This window comes from Ascaphus truei, chromosome 4 (assembly GCF_040206685.1).
Source record: "Ascaphus truei isolate aAscTru1 chromosome 4, aAscTru1.hap1, whole genome shotgun sequence".
Classification (NCBI taxonomy): domain Eukaryota; kingdom Metazoa; phylum Chordata; class Amphibia; order Anura; family Ascaphidae; genus Ascaphus; species Ascaphus truei.
Window position 1 is genome coordinate 254,369,124 of NC_134486.1, and position 13,924 is coordinate 254,383,047.

Below are 13,924 nucleotides of genomic sequence, written 5' to 3' on the forward strand. Positions count from 1 at the left end.
CTTTTTTATAACACATTTCCCACTAATATGAATCACTTATAAAGACAGTTTGTTGTGTATATTCCACAATGTATTTGTTCATTTTAAGCTATTCGCTTGAATGATCAATAATGAACAATAATGGCTTTCACACTTTAGCCTCTACTGATAAAGTGCAATATCAATCGTAAAAATTACCTGTTATTTTACTATGGCTTAGATGAATATTCCAAACAAAATGGCAAGTGGTGCACAATTTACTCAAAATAAATGCTCCAGGGCCCCATTAGCAAAGTTGCTGTGTGCTTGCATCAGCAGGTGATGCAACTGCTCTTATATCTTCATGTACAGTACACAGATGTAACACACCAGTTTCATTATTTTAATAAAAGATGTTTTACTTTATTCGGGTCTTCATTTCAGTGTTCCTTTCACACCTTGGTTTGGGGTGTGAAAGGAACATGACACGTTGATCTGAATAAAGTACAAATCATTTATTAAAACAACGAGACTGGTGTGCTACTGTACATTTGATGGATGTTCCACAAACTGATCGTATAAACATTGTGCTATTTTAATTTTCAGGTCACTGACATGAATGGATGGTATCTTACTGGTTTATCTGGTTCCACCAACGTTGCACCAAGAAGGGATAAGTTTGATGGTCCACAACAACTCAGCATCAAACATGTGGATGCCAGAGCTCGAGGACTGCAAGATGTTTATTACTGGACTGCACCTACACCATATTTGCAGAATAAAGTAAGGGTCTTCCTTTAGTATATATTATTTGAGAAAATATGGTCATTCATTTATTTATTATGTAGTTTGTATGTATTAAAGAATCTAATATATTCAAAGAAAAAATATATTTTAATGGTAAATAAAAAAGCTTACCCGTTTTGTACAATGTGCACTTTTTAGGGGAAACAGGAGGTCTCCGGAGCTGAACTGCATTTACTTCAGCTCTGGAGATACCCTGGTTCTCGAGATAATTACCTCTGCAGGTGCCTCCGGTACCATTCCCTGCTGGGGAAACAAAATGGAGATTTAAGAACCATGAAGTAACCCACCGCACCTACAGAGGTAAGTGTCTCGGGAACCAGGGTTCCCCAGAGCTGACATGAATGCAATTCATCTCTGGGGAACCTCTGCATCATATCTATTAAGAAAAGGTAGCCTGAATGATGGAATTCTGCTTTAAATTTGACATACTTGAAAGCAGCAAATGGTGCAGTAACTTTATACACCATTTCCTATAAGTTTGTATTGAATTGCTTTTCGTTAGGGATAAAAACATTACCAAATTATTGTCATTTTGCAATATTGTGTCATTTTGTTTCTGCATAATTCTTTCTTCAGTTAGTGATATACAGCTGCACCCCGTTATAACGCGGTCCTTGTGTCCACAACCCTGAGACCGCATTATAACCGGGATCGCGTTTAAAATCTCACCGGCATCTAGATCTCTCTCCTCTTTGCAGATGTCAGCTCTCTCCTCTCTCTCCTCACTTCATAGGGCTGTGTCTACTTGCTCTTCTCTCTGCAGCTGTCAGCTCTCGTGCGCGGCGTCATTTTCTTACCTCTACACCATTATTTATAAATTATTCAATATAATAAAAGTAAAATAATAATTTATAAATTATTATTTTAATTTTATATCATTTATAAATTATACCATATCATACAGGAATCGAAACCAGGACTTTTCATATGCTAGTTAATGTTTGTACCTCTACACCACAGGGACTGTGGTTTTACATAGTTTACATTTAACATTTACATAGTACACTGCACTGTGGCACTGTGCTGCAGAGGATACATTTATTTATAGGGTATGTCTTGTCACACCAAGCCAATGGTGTAGAGCTAAGAGGTAAGGCATTGGTATAAGTTTATGGAAGGTCCTGAGTTCAATCCCTGCATGTGTATTATACAAAATGTATTAATGTTAATTCCCACATGGTGTGTGTATGTGTCCGTTAGTCAATAAAGCATTGAATTGAATATTTAAAAAAAAATGTGACACTGCACACGACAGCTGCAGAGAGGAGAGCACGTGGACATAGGACTATGAAGTTCGTGTGGCAAAATGGAGGTTTTCAAATCGGGAGCCATGCTCAGATCGTGTTATAAGCGGATCATGCTATAATGTGGTTGATATATATATATATATATATATACATATATATATATATATATATATATATATACACACACATGTAGAGGCATCAGTACCGTGTTAGCCGAGCTTCAATAATCAAAAAATAAATAGATGATACCGTTCTGTGGCTAACAAAATGCTTTTATTTGTGCGAGCTTTCGAGATACACTGATCTCTTCTTCCGGCGATGTTACAATGAATGAAGCAAGCAAAAGCTATACTATAAACAGTGTCTATTGGAATGTTATCTGTGCTGGTCCTTCCCCCCGTGTGGATGTGTTTTATGGCTGGAGGTGTCAAAAGGTTCCTGAAAGCAAGTGATGAAAGAGTGTGTATGTGTATCAGTGTGAATAAAAATTAATGGAGAGCCCACAGTATATACAGTGCTTTACAAAAGGTGTGTGTGGAGTGAGAGTGGATATAAATGGTGGGGGTGGGTGTGGAAATGTGAGAGTTGGTAGCACAACTAAAAGTGTGTGTGGATACTATGTGGTCCCTATTGGTGTATAGGGATGGAAAAACAAGGAGTATAAGTATGTGTGAGAGACAGCTGTGTGTGCATACATATAGCACAGTATGTACAGACATGGCCTATAGCGCTCATGGGAAGAGAGTTCACTTGTGTCAGTAATGACTCATAAAATTTCGATCTCTGTTTAGGCCACTGCTAAGTGTCCCGAACAGTTGCATAAATTTGTATTCATGCAACCGTCTCTCTTTCGGTGTTTTAAGATTACCTTTGAGTATGGCAACCCTCAGATCGTTCATCTTATGGCAAGAGTCAGAGAAATGTTCACCAACAGGACTGTCTCTTGTTCCGCGTGTGATGCTGTGGCGGTGCCGGTTCATTCTCTTGTTTAGCCCCTACCCTGTCTCACCTATGTAGTAGTAGCAGCCCCCTGGGCATTTCATGCACATGATGAGGTACACGACATTGCTGGAAGAACAGGTGAACCTTCCTCTGATTTTGTATTCCCGATTCCTGTGTGGTATTTGTATTGTGTCCGCTGTGTAGAGCATTGCGCAGGTTTTGCATCTTGGGTCCTGGCATGGTTTTGTCCCGCATTCAGTTGTACTACTGAATACTTTACTCCTCACCATAATATATATTATACTGTTTCGTTAAATTAATTGGCAGAAATTAATTATTTGAAATGTTTGTTTCTTCTCAACGGCAGTTTTCTAGTGGCAGGCAGTCCCGCTTACCAATTTATATTATTGTATATTAGGGTTCAATGTTTTCCATCACTTAGATAACACTCTACTGCTGTTAATGTTTGTTTAATTGTTTCAGATATTTTGAACAGCACTTGGGGGCCTATTCACTAAACTTCGATAAGTTTTCAGTGCATTGCCGAGCTCATTTTCTTACTGCGCTATCAAAATTGTGTGTCAAAATGGTATTCACTAAGAAAAATCACCATTTTTTATAGTTCGGTAAAAATAGTACTTAGTTTTTTTCAAAGACTTGTTGCACAACTTGTGATGGCTTAAACTGCATTCTGGAAGAGCTGCACGGAGAGAGCTGCATCTCCGTGCACATCTCTTACAGGCGATCGCACAGTTTTAATGTTAATTAGTAATAACAGTATTGAAGCAGGGGGTCTCCTGAGCTGAACCGCATTCATTTCAACCTCAGGAACCCCTGCTTCCCTAGTTACAGTCCCCGGTATGGGATACCAGAGTCTCCTGTGTGTTTAAATGTCTCAGTCACGTGAAGAGGGAGATTTAAACATTGCAAACTCTTTGCAATTTAAACTACTTGTTATAGCCAGAGTGCTATAGCTCGGTACAAAAAAAATGTTTTATTGCGATATTGCACTTATCGAAGCTTTGTGAATAGTTACACATGCAATATCGCTCTAAAAGGGCACATACTGTACAGTGCAATAATGCACATATCGAAGTTTAGTGAATTAGCCCCTTGCAATGTATCCATTCCCTAAATGTACTGTATCATGACTAATACACTGGAACCAGCATGAATCTGCATGAAGTGTGTGTGCATGTGTACATTATGTAAAAGAATAAAAAAAGACCATGTAATTAAAAAGCTCCCTAAAAGTTGTACAATATTAAAAAAAAAAAAAAAAAAATGAGCAGTTGACAGAGTAATAGATTGAGGCAATTGGAAATAGGCATGACTTCTTCATTTAGGTATCAACACTAATCTAACTCCTTATGTAGCCATTATTTAACATTTGTTGTCATTAATTTTCTAGTTGGCTATCAGTCCTAAAATATTAACCATGTCCTAAATTATGGAATAAGCAAAATCATTAGGAAAGGAGTAACATGGGCATGTGATTTTCAATGCAATTCTAATATATGTCACTTAGTCATTAGCAATATTACTTAATGCAGGGTTGTGCAAACTTTTCCCCGTGCGCAGCCCTGCCTGCTCTCCTCAAAGCCTCGCACCACCCCCCCTGCTCGAACCCGGCGTCAAATGATGCGCGGGGTCATGTGATGTCACGTCGTCATGGTAACGTGACCCGCAGAGTAATTTGAAGCCGGGTCACCAGGACTATGCGTCGCTGGAAGGGAAGGTAAGTGTATTATAGAGGCCTCGCGTGGTCCCCTGGCATTTAATTTAAATGCCTGGGGGGAGAGCACTGGACTTCTATAACTGCCGCACCCTCCCGCCCCAAAAATCTAGTGCCACCCAGTTTGCGCACCGCTGACTTAATGGATAAGGTTTGTAAAGTGACTAGAAAAACCACAAAGGAAAACTGCACATGCTATTCCAGCCCTGTCCAAGCAACCAACCATAGGCTTCAAGAGCAACTTCAATGGGTAGATGTTAGGAAGGTACTCTAGGCACAATATTTTCAGGATGTGGCTCTGTTTCTGTTTCCTTTCTAGCATAGGGCACTGCAGTTCTTCTCTGTATAGCAGGTGTATACAAAGCATTCCTTTGTATAACATATAACGATGCAGCTGACTAAGATGAGTATGTAGCATTGTTCTTTTGATAGAGACATACACATTTTCTATTTGGACTGTGTGTGCTTTTCATTTTGCTGGTGGAAAACTAACTTCACTGAGGAAAATTAGCACATGAAGTTTGAGCTCACTCCTATGCAGAATAGGGTAAATGTCATATACATGACAGTTAGATTCCAACGATAGATTATAGGGTAGTGTTCTGATTTTGCTTTTGACTGAACATGCATACAAAGCATTTAATGCGCTCCTCTGGATATTTAATATCTCAACTTTGTATCTCCTTGTTTCCATTCAGTGAATGGAATAATAGTAGCCCTGTGTACAAAATCGTTTTAACATAGAATACGCTTTTTTTTTCAATGTAATTTGGAAGTCCTTTGTGATTTACTGTCAGCCATCTATGTATGAATGAAACAATTTAACTTAATAACTGAACCATATACATTTTTAAAACTTCAATAATACTGAAAGCTTTCACAAATTACCACAGTACATCTTAGCTGTCATGTTGCATCATGTGAATTATAGCCATGATGACATGCTTTGCTTGGGTGATTAAGTGTCTCACTATAGCAATGGGTTATTTCAGATTTGACTTGTTATTTATTTTTCATGAATTTCTGACAGTAAACACAGATTACAAACGGTGTAAAACAGGACAGCTCAGAGAGAGGTGATCTCAAACTGTACAAGAAGATTAGGTACGCAAGGAATATCAGCCCTTCATCTCTACATAACACAGTGCAAAAAATGGTATGAGTAGAGTACATTAATGGGAATTAATTGATGTGCAAACATTAAATTCATTTCAGCTAGATTATTCAGTGATATTATGGCCAATATTTATTAAACGCTCCATTAAAAAGCCTCATAAAGTTGAATGACAGGTACTTTGTGAAGCTTTGAACACTTGTTTCTCAAATTACCAGAAATTAGAAATGTAGCTTACACAACTTGATGGGGATCCTCTCGATTGATATATCAAAGGGTTGAACGAACATCTTGATGCACATTGTATTAATTATTATTTATTTGTAAAGTGCAAACATATTCTGCGGCGCAGTACAATGGGTCCCATCAGATATATGTTCTGTTTGAGTATACATCAAGTGTAAAAAAAACTATTAATCAAACTTATTGGTTTGACATTGAACTTTTAGAGAACGTTGATGCTTGTGTGGAAAAAATTATAGCCCAAGAAACACATCTTGATACACATTGCTGAATTTGTGTTACTCTTCCATAATTTTTGTGATGTCTCCATATAACCACTCACACAATTGCTTACTATTATGACAGTGGCAGAATATCTGGCTTTCTTTGTGTGTGTGTATTTAAAGAAAAATGCTTATTTAATGAATGTTGAAAGTGGAGAAATGTAATCATTTTATTGGCCCTTGTGAATTGTTTTTTTTATGAAGTCTTATGATGGCTATTGCATGTTAGTGAATAGTCACTTAAGCTTGCTGTGCGCTGTATGGTACATTTCAATACACCAACATGAAAGATCTTCATATGGGTAGTTCTAGCTCAGATGAGCTTTCAAAACCTTAAGTCTCTGGCCTACAGCACGTTTACTGCAGACTGAAGTCGTTCAGCAGAAAAGACTTGTGAGGAATAAAATCTTGTGTACAGTTAAAACTATTAAGAACGTGAAAGGAATAAGAACCTGCAACAAACCTACAGGTGTAACAAAAAAATGAATTTTTATAATGATTCTCCATGTGTTTTGAATTAGTTGGACATCAACAAGGTGGCAGTCAATGAAAAACCTCAAGAACATAGCATTTGTGTTTCTGAATTCACAGTGAATTTGAGTAGATGTAAGGAGACATTTAAGATAGATTAACTTAAACCTCACCCATAAATATTGTTATGATTATCACTATATGCTGATTGTGTTTAATGGAAGAAATGCATTACCAATACATACATACAGTAGAGTATAACCTACAATTAATTCACTGACTACAAACTATTACAAATGACTACTTCTGCAACATATTATAAAATGATCGGTTGCAGATTCCAACAGCAAGTGTTAATTAAAATAAAATAATACAGTTCAATAAAATAAACTGCAAATGGTGTGTGCTAGTACGGGGTTGATGTTACCCTTAACTGCAGTTCTGTAAGTTTAGAAGAGGTCAATCACCATGCCAGATTAAAATTCAAAGAAACTGCAATATAAAATATCATCTACATATAGTCAAAACACAATATTTTGCCAATTCTTAAGAAATAACAAATGTATACCGTAAAATATTATGTTTTACTTTTCCCCCAATTCTCTCTGCATTGTCTGTTTGAGAAACATATTTGGTTTACAGACCTTCTCTGCAGAGCCACAAAGGATGATGGTTTTGATAAGATTTGCTGAGATCCCAGTGCAATGTGCACAGGGGTAAAAATTTACATTTACAGTAGTGAAAAGAAGGGAACTTTGGTAACTTATAGGTTACATATATTTTGTTTTTTATTAATAACCAGCATCTGCTGTATTGTTCACTACATTTGTGGAAAGGACACAACAAGGATTGAATTACAAATGTAGGAAAGAGTTACACATTATATATAGTGTTTCAGTATTAGGTAACTTTTTTATTTGGATTAACAATTTATATTATAAAACAAGCTTTTGAGAGCTCTCTTCTTCAGGTCAGCAATACTGATTTACAGAGATTCCATGAGCTTAACACAGAGGTAAACATCCAAGATAAAAATCTAAGGCAAAAAATGTGGAGAATTCATGGCAGAGGGAAATGGTAAATACTGTAAACAGACAGGGCAATAAATGGATCAAAGGGACAGTGAGAAATGTGGAGAGCATGAAGAACCATATATCCATCTGCAGTGTGAAGGGGGTCGAGGGTGGGGGAACGTTTGAAATTAAAATTACAAAGAGGTATGGAGAAGAAGAAAAAAATATGATAATGTGTAAGAAACCCAATATCAGCATTAAGTCCTCTTGTTTTAGTGACAATGAACATTATAATTTGACATCAAATGTTTTCTGTGCTTGAGTGTATTTAAACTCCATTGAAAATTTGGATTTTTAAATCATTCATGGAATTATATAGCTGTGAAAAGTGGTGTCCCACTGGAGTACAATATCTTCCTTCTTCATGATGTGTTATTGTGTGTCTGTGTAGTGTAGGTTCATTCTGGTTTGAAGTTTTGGGGCAGGTTTCACCAATGTAGCATCCTTGGTCCCATTTGCAACATTGAGTCATATAAACCACATTCCTGGATGTGCAGCCGTATGATTCTATAAGTGTGCAATATTTGTGACTGGCTGTGGGATTTTGGCATATATGTTTGCAAAGTTTGAACTTGTGATTGTTGTATGATTCTCAGTGTGATTGAGTTCGTTATGACGTTTTCTATGACTAAATTCTGTCTGAGGTTTGGTGGTTGCTGGATTACAAGGAATGGGAGGTTTGGGGAAGAAGTCTTTTAATGTTGCATCCTCTCTCAGCAAAGGTTAATGATCTTTGATTATTTTTCACATTCCCTCTAGGGCAGGGTTGTACAGTATGTGGCCACTGATGATATGCATGTAGTGTTTTTTTTCTTCTTTATTGGAGCAGGTATTCTCGTGGGGCTTTTAGTTCAGATGTGATTGTTTGGGAAATAGTATTTAGCTTGTATCCCGTTTGTCTGAATGATTCAGTCAGGGTGGTGATGTGTCTGTTTCTGTTTTTAGTATCAGAGCTTATGCTGTGATATGTTATAGCCTGGCTGTGTATGGTGGCTCATTTTGTATGAGTGGTATGGAAGCTGAAGTTATGGAGGTAACTACATCTATTGGTGGGTTTCTTGGATACAGATGGGTGCAGTTTGCCATTGTTCAGGGTTACTGTTGTATCCAGTTCACAAGGTTAAGCCAAGCTTAATTGATGGGTGGAATGAATTCAAAGACGGGACAAATTGTTTTAGATTTTCTTCATTTTAGATGTAACGCTGTTTCCCCCTACCCTCTGGGAGATCATGCTACGACTAGCGGTGTTGTGCTGGTTACCTTGTGATCACAGGATGTTGAGCTTTCCGCCGGTGCCATTGGGAAAGATAGGACAGGCTTCTGGCGTAGATTACGGATCTTTATCCCACGTGGTACAGTGACTCCATTTGCTGCAGGCTCCAGGGATGTGGAGGCAATCCCTGCAGGAGAACTTACTTCCACTCCCCCTGATAGATTGCATACCAGGCCGGAGTATATTTGAACACAGGAACACTTTATTTGCCAACAGCATACACAGCATATACTGCAGAGCACACTTCTTGGGTTTTACTCTCAGGATGGTCCCTAGACATCCACCCCAGGCCAAGGGCACCTGGGGCAGTCCTTGTTCATCCCTAGCTCCCTAATAGAGCCAGGGGAAAGTAATCACTCCTCACTCCCCAATGGAAGGGGACAGTAGGTGTCTGATCCCAGCACACCTCAGCTTGACTACCTGTCTCTCTCAGGGGTAGAGACACTGCCTAAATGTAGGTGTGCAGCTCCTTAAGTAACGGGGAGGAAGGTCCAAGGTCTGAGCCCCGGATTGGGCAGGACACAGGCCTTAGCCCACCACCTCCCCTGTCACTCAAGGCAGCTGCTTACTGTGGGAAAAACCCAGGATTATTGGTCCTGACACTGCCTGCACTGTTACCAGGTCTTGCATGTCAGGGAGGGCTGACTGGTAGCCAAAACCAGACATGGCTACATAGATTATATATCAAGATGTTTCTAGGGAAGTAAGTTCTGTATTAATAAAGTAGATCTGATATATCAAAAAGACTCTCTTTTGTGCTACTTGCTTTTTTTAAATTATAGAAAACAAGAAATATAGGATCCCATCAAATATAAATGAAAATTCATTAAGGTGCTATCAGGGCTGCACAATATAATGCCCCAAGATTATCAATGAACCAATATATGCAATGTTTTGGTCACTTTGTGGGACCTTTTATCGTGTTAAATGAAATGTAAAGTAATTGTGTACTTTAATAGTTTGCTTTGATCTGTCCTTTACTACACATACTGTATATTGGTTCATTAATTTCTTATTAGCAAGTCTTGGGAGAATAAGATCCACACTTAAAAAAAGAAAAACAAAAGCTTAGAAAAAATGTGTTTAATGACAAAATGCCAGCATCAGAGTATTATTGCTACTTTTCCTAACTCACTGCTTTGTTAGACTTGGAGATAATTATATACAATATGTCTTTGGAAACACAGACCTTTACTGTACCACAAGTCCCGAAGCAAGATACTTTTTTCATACTCAAAGCTCTCTTGAAAACCTCATACTGTACAGTCACTTCTCAAAGCAAGCACACTTTAAAAAAATGATGGCAATGAAGTCAATGAATCAGATATTATTTGGTGAGTGCGTTTGTGCTACATTTTTTGTTCTAATGATGTCTCTTGGGATCTTAAAGTACAGTATGGTAATTATGTTGCAAGCATATATAGGAAGTAATTTATTAGGTACTTTGGGGTAGAAATGTGTGAATGTCTTTACGTTTGCTTTTTTCATATTTTTTCTTAAATTTCAAATATTTGCAACATATTTACAAATGTTTACATCGCTGAGCATTTCACCAGTTTTGTTAATTTTGTTAATAGATTATTATTTACAGGATTTAGTTCAAGGTACTCCAGCCTATCTTAAAGACACTAGTGCAGTCCTGGAATTAGTCCTGGACTATCCTTGGTCTGATGATTATCTCTTGGTAACATTAGACGTACTGGCCTTGAATACATCTATCAAACACACAGGTGGCATAAATGCCATCTCTTATTATTTAAATACTACTTTACTGTCACCAGAGCACATCACATTTTAGATAGTTAGATAGTATTAGATTTATTCTCACACACAAATATTTTCTGTTTGAACACAATTTGTATTTACTGTTATACTGTTTATGGCACATTGGGAGCACCATAACATCTGGAATAACAATATCGTGGCGCATAAATGTAAATTATGGCGTCGCTATATAGATGATGTTATATTAATTTGGCAAGGGGACAGCACTTCACTAGAGGAATGTGTTATTTATTTAAACACAAATGATGTAAATATAAAATTCACTCACACATTTAGTAATTTTTTCTGTTAATTTTTTGGATCTTAATATTTATCAAGAGAATGGGCACTTACACACTCTCACTTATTTTAAGGAGGTGAATGCCTGTAGGTACTTGTGTCCCGAGAGAAATCACCATACCAAATTATGTCAAACAATCCCGTATGGGCAATTCCTACGTTTAAAACGTAATAATTCCAACAATGACAACTTTGCTAAACAAGCAGAAGGTCTCAGGGTCAATTTTCTAAAAAGAGGTTATGACCAGAAAGTGGTAGAAACCGCCTTAGAAAGAGTTAATAAAATCGATAGAGAAACATTGATAAAAAATAAAATGGGTAATGACAAAAAAGTATATAAAAATAAGAAATATCAAAAGAATACTAATCCTCTGTTCATAACAAAATATAATCCATTGCATTATAGGATACATAAAGCCCTAACCAAACATTGGAGTATCATTAAGGAGGATCCAATATTAGGCAGTACTCTTGAGAAAAAGCCAAAAATCTGTTTTAGAAAATCTTTATCCCTTAAGAACTTTTTAAGTCCAAGCCTTCTCAAAGAAATTCCTAAACAAAAGTATGGGTTAGCTGACCTCAAAACCGTTGGGAAACTTTAAATGCAATAACTGTGTTATTTGCAAATATATGGACCCCAAAAAAGGAATTTTTATTACATCAGGAAAGAGGCATAAAATTGATAACTTTATTAATTGCAAGTCAAAATATATTGTTTACAAAATCTCGTGTGCCTGCGGCCTGGATTATGTAGGCAAGACTAAAAGAGAATTGCATGTAAGAATAAAAGAACATGTAAATAATATAAAGAATGCGAAAAAACATTTACAACAAAAGAAAAAACTACACAATCTAGCTAAGCATTTTTTATTAAATCATGATAGTGATTTAACAGGTTTTAAATTCATTGGTCTTGAGCAGATTCCCCCAAACATCAGAAGGGAAGATCGTAACAAGAAATGAATGCAAAAGGAATAGGAATTGATTTATAATTTACATATAAGAGCTTCCAATGGTTTAAATGAACATGTAGATATTGTCCCATTCCTTTAAGATTTGACGATTGATTTCTTAGTATTTTTAACGTTTAATTACATTATTAACAAATTCATTATTGTTGTACAGTATAAATATGGTCACTCTTTGATTAAGCGCTACTAAAGCGCGAAACGAGTTAGAGGACCCTTTTAATGTAGCTGTTGCTACCATGCATTTGGATTAAAGAATTTTTATTTCTCACGGATCTGCCTCCAGCCCTATGTTTTTGCAGTGCTCCACCATCTTTCCACGCACATGGTAGAATATTACATTGTTAATCTTAAATATTTTATACTTTGGTATAGATACGTATATTAATCAAATTAGCATATCTAATTGCACTTTAGATTTATATATATATTTAAGTTATAGTTAATTAATTAATTAATTTGTTTGATTAATGCTGGAGGTATAAAAGTATGAGTATGAATTACAGCCACTATCCCCTGCTTAAGGAGTAAGCGGAACGGCTTCGCATGGTGGCGCTGTTACCATTCTATTCAGTGTTGCAAGGACAGCATGTTCTTTTCTCTGGCACATAGCCAGATTTGGCGCCGTGACGTCAGACGCAAACGTCAACTGGGAGTGCGAGTACACGGAAGAAGATCAGAGAATCACAACGCTGAAAGCCTTGTGATTGCAGTCGATTGCGGTTCCCTAGAAACACAGATCCTACCGGGCACACCTGACGGGCCACTACCAGGCAGAGCAGAACATCACAAAGTTTTCCAGTTAAGGACGGTAGCTATATGCAATGTTCTATGGACACTCACACTGATGGGACACTGTTCTCTGCTATGGTGGAACTCCACTTGTATTCCTCTGATGCTGCACTACAGATTCTTTACTTGTAAGTAAGGATAGGGGCTTGTGTCCTATTATATATATTTTTTTACTTATCTCAGAGGTCTGTGTTTGTTTTTTCTGTTTTTTTACATATGTAATACGCACACAAAAAATCTCTTGTAGCAAAATGTAATCACTCTCTTTAAATCGTGCACATTTCAATTAGACCCCAAAAGACAGTACATATTACATTTTAGATTTAATATACAAAAATATTACAGTGCTTTGGTTACAGAAAAAGACTAGTACAGCTCACCCCGTTATAACACGATCCGTTACAACGCGAATCCGCTTATAATGCGATGCAAGCATGCCTCCCAATTTTTGTATTTATGAATAAATAAAATAAAAAAAAATGTCTTTGGGAGGCATGTGGGGCCTCTGTAAACCCTGCGACCCCGTAGACAATCAGGGGAGGCGCACCCCCCAGTTTGCGCATCGCTGCCGTATAACACCATCAGATTCCTTCAGAGAGGCTTGAAGTTTAACACATGGAATTCCATACAGTATGTGCAATAGACAAACACACCCTCTATGTTGAATTTCAAATTCATGTTCTAAATGTGTGGCTTTATCCTAAAATCCTTCTGCATTTAGCACAGCATAAGCCCACCTTCTAGGAGTGTCCTTAGCCTCTCACCAATCTCCAATGACACTTTATAGCTTGAGGAGAAAACAGGGTTTTCTTTATAATCAAAACATGCCTGAGTTTCAAAACATGCTCATAAATTTATTTCTAGAATACTTAGAAGAATGCCATTTTGACCGTTGCATTTATATAATTAAAATACACGTGTAGACACAACTTTTGCCAACACAACTTTTACATGAGAAAACAGTTATCAGAGAT

At 37.1% G+C, this 13,924-nt stretch overlaps 1 protein-coding gene across 4 annotated transcripts in view; it reads left to right on the forward strand.

The window, feature by feature from the left end:
* LAMA2 (laminin subunit alpha 2) overlaps positions 1–13,924 on the forward strand; it is a 736,088-nt gene that overhangs the window by 267,681 nt on the left and 454,483 nt on the right. For all 4 annotated transcript variants that reach the window (XM_075597283.1, XM_075597284.1, XM_075597285.1 and 1 more), the window contains exon 12: positions 565–741. In XM_075597283.1, the coding sequence (XP_075453398.1) occupies positions 565–741 (177 nt within the window). The remainder of the gene's footprint in view (positions 1–564; positions 742–13,924) is intronic.